The sequence below is a fragment of the Buceros rhinoceros genome, unplaced genomic scaffold, assembly GCF_000710305.1.
Source record: "Buceros rhinoceros silvestris isolate BGI_N320 unplaced genomic scaffold, ASM71030v1 scaffold11035, whole genome shotgun sequence".
NCBI classification, from domain to species: domain Eukaryota; kingdom Metazoa; phylum Chordata; class Aves; order Bucerotiformes; family Bucerotidae; genus Buceros; species Buceros rhinoceros.
Window position 1 is genome coordinate 350 of NW_010413440.1, and position 2,214 is coordinate 2,563.

At 59.4% G+C, this 2,214-nt stretch overlaps 1 protein-coding gene across 1 annotated transcript in view; it reads right to left on the minus strand.

Moving 5' to 3' along the window:
- Positions 1–8: 8 nt before the first annotated feature.
- Positions 9–2,214, minus strand: part of HPSE2 (heparanase 2 (inactive)) — a gene marked incomplete at both ends in the record, with an annotated part of 98,119 nt that continues 95,913 nt past the window's right edge. Inside the window, 3 exons of the mRNA XM_010136733.1 lie at positions 9–124; positions 207–353; positions 1,262–1,407. Coding sequence (XP_010135035.1) covers positions 9–124; positions 207–353; positions 1,262–1,407 — 409 coding nt within the window. The remainder of the gene's footprint in view (positions 125–206; positions 354–1,261; positions 1,408–2,214) is intronic.

The following is a 2,214-nucleotide window of genomic DNA, read 5'->3' on the forward strand; positions in this document are numbered from 1 at the left end:
GGAGAAGCTCATGTTCAGTGGAGGGATGGCCAGGGTGCGGCCAGCCCGCAGCGGACGAGGCTTTAGCTCGGGGAGGGTCACGTCATCCACCATGGCCAGAGGCTGCCCGTTGAGCTGGACCGACCTGTGGGAGCAGGACAGAATCAAGGCAGTGGCATGGAGGATGTGGAGGTGGTAGCAGCCCCAGCCATCAGCATCACACTTACTTGGAGTGGAGCCCGTCCTTGCCATAGGGCTGCAGCAGGTACTGGTGGACAATCTTATCCCGCAGCGTCCCTGCCAGCTTGATTTTCTTCCGGGAGCGATGCAGGTTGATGATGTAAAGGGTGATGGACCCCCGGACATAATTGTGGCTGCAAAGGGGAGGGCAGAACCTAAGGGATGTGTTGGCGCGTGCCCTGGTGCCATCACCTCCGAGAAGGGGTTTGGTGGCCAGCCCAGCTCTGAGATGACACCTTTCCGGTCTCCCTCTCCCCTCCTTGGCCAGGGCTGGCACAGCTCAAGGGGGGTGCCCTGCCAGCGTCTTGAGCTGGGGGGTGGTGGTCCTTGAGGCAGGCCCCCCAGGTCCTCACAAGGAGGAGTCGGAGAATGGCGGGGAGCTCTGTGTGCAAGTGGCGTCTGACCCTGCTGCCCGAGGCAGCTAACTGACAGGTCCAGACACTGATCCTCTATCCCTGCCTAATCAGGCAGCCCCAAACAAAGGCTATAAAGCACTTTGCACCTGTCAGTTACTGGACAAGGTTTCCTACCGAGCTGGAGGCATGTTGAAAGCATCTGGACTGTGTAAAGAAACAGACTGTCCTCCTCCACAATAGCAACTTGTGTCTGTAGAGGAGGTGGCCACCCCCCTGGCTTGCTGGGGCTCTTTCAAAGACCTTATCAGCGAAACAATAACCAGGCTGGGCTCCCCAGCAGCACAGCCCAGCGGGTAACCCGACCGACCAGGGGCCTCTTGTGTGAAATCCACTCCCTTGATCTCTGCTGCTGGGGCTGCCTGGAGGCCACCACGCTGTGCCCCTGGCCGGCCCTGTTCCCAGGCGTGGGCTCACCGGGACTTTCATCGAGGTCACTGCCGTTCCTGCGCGCTCCCTCCACCGCAACAGCGGCCAGATCAGCGCCCGCGAGAGTCCCCTGGGAAACCAACCAGCCTTGCCGGAGCCAAACCCTGGGCTCCTGCCCCAGCCTGTCCTCGGTGGTCCCCACCTCCTGCAGGTCCCTTTATCTCCACCCTGCAGCCCCCAGCCTCCCTTGCTCCGCTTACTTGTGGTAGCTGGTGCAGTGGGCATAAATGCGGAGCTTGTCACGAATGACCCTGCCGGGCCGGGGTTTTCTCTGGAGACCGGCCACGTGGATCGCCAGCACCTTGGGACCGATGAGGCGCTTGTAGAGCAGGGACAGCCAGTAGTCCTGAGGGGCAGAGGGGACAGTCAGCAGCACAACAGTCCTCCTGACTCACAGCAGGATTGGGAGGGAAGGCTGACTTCCCTGCTTGCAGCCTACCAAAATTTTGGCTGTTGAGGTGAAAACGTGGTGTGCCAGATGTCTGCTTTGGGGAAGGCATTGTGCAGACCAAGCCAAAATGGCATTGTTGTTTCCAGGAAAGAGATTAAGTGAGGAATACATTGCTCTGCCCATGCTGAAAGACACTGATGCCCTCTAAGGAGCTCAGCTTTTGGCTGGCCTGCGGAGCATGGGGAGCAGCATGAGTGCCCACGCACGTCCCCACGGATCTGCACGTAACCATGCCGTGGGTGTGTGCGCCACCTTCAGCTGAGATGCGTGGGATGGTGATACCTCTGCAGCAGGCAGGTTGCCCTCTACCCCACTCTCCACACGGGGCTGAAGCACACCAGTGCTCTCCAGCTCTGTTTGTGGCATGCTGGCTTTGGTGACAGCGGAGGGTGCTCCACGTCCCAGAGGTATTTCTCCCATTTTAAAAGCGCCTGTGAAGTTAAGCACCCATGAACATAGCATGGGGAAGCCAAGCACTCAGAAATAGGAAATGTGCAGCCCTTGCACACATGCATTAATGATGCAGCCTTTAATTACGTCACCACATACTACTTTTTCCCGCAGGGCACGTCCTTGCTCGGCACACAGGATGGGCCCCAAGCCCCGGCGAGGGAGGTAAGGCTGTGCGGTGATGGAGGCCACTGCCGGCAGGGCCCCCCACTCATCCGCTGCAGAAGCTGGGAAGTGTGCGGTAAATGAAGC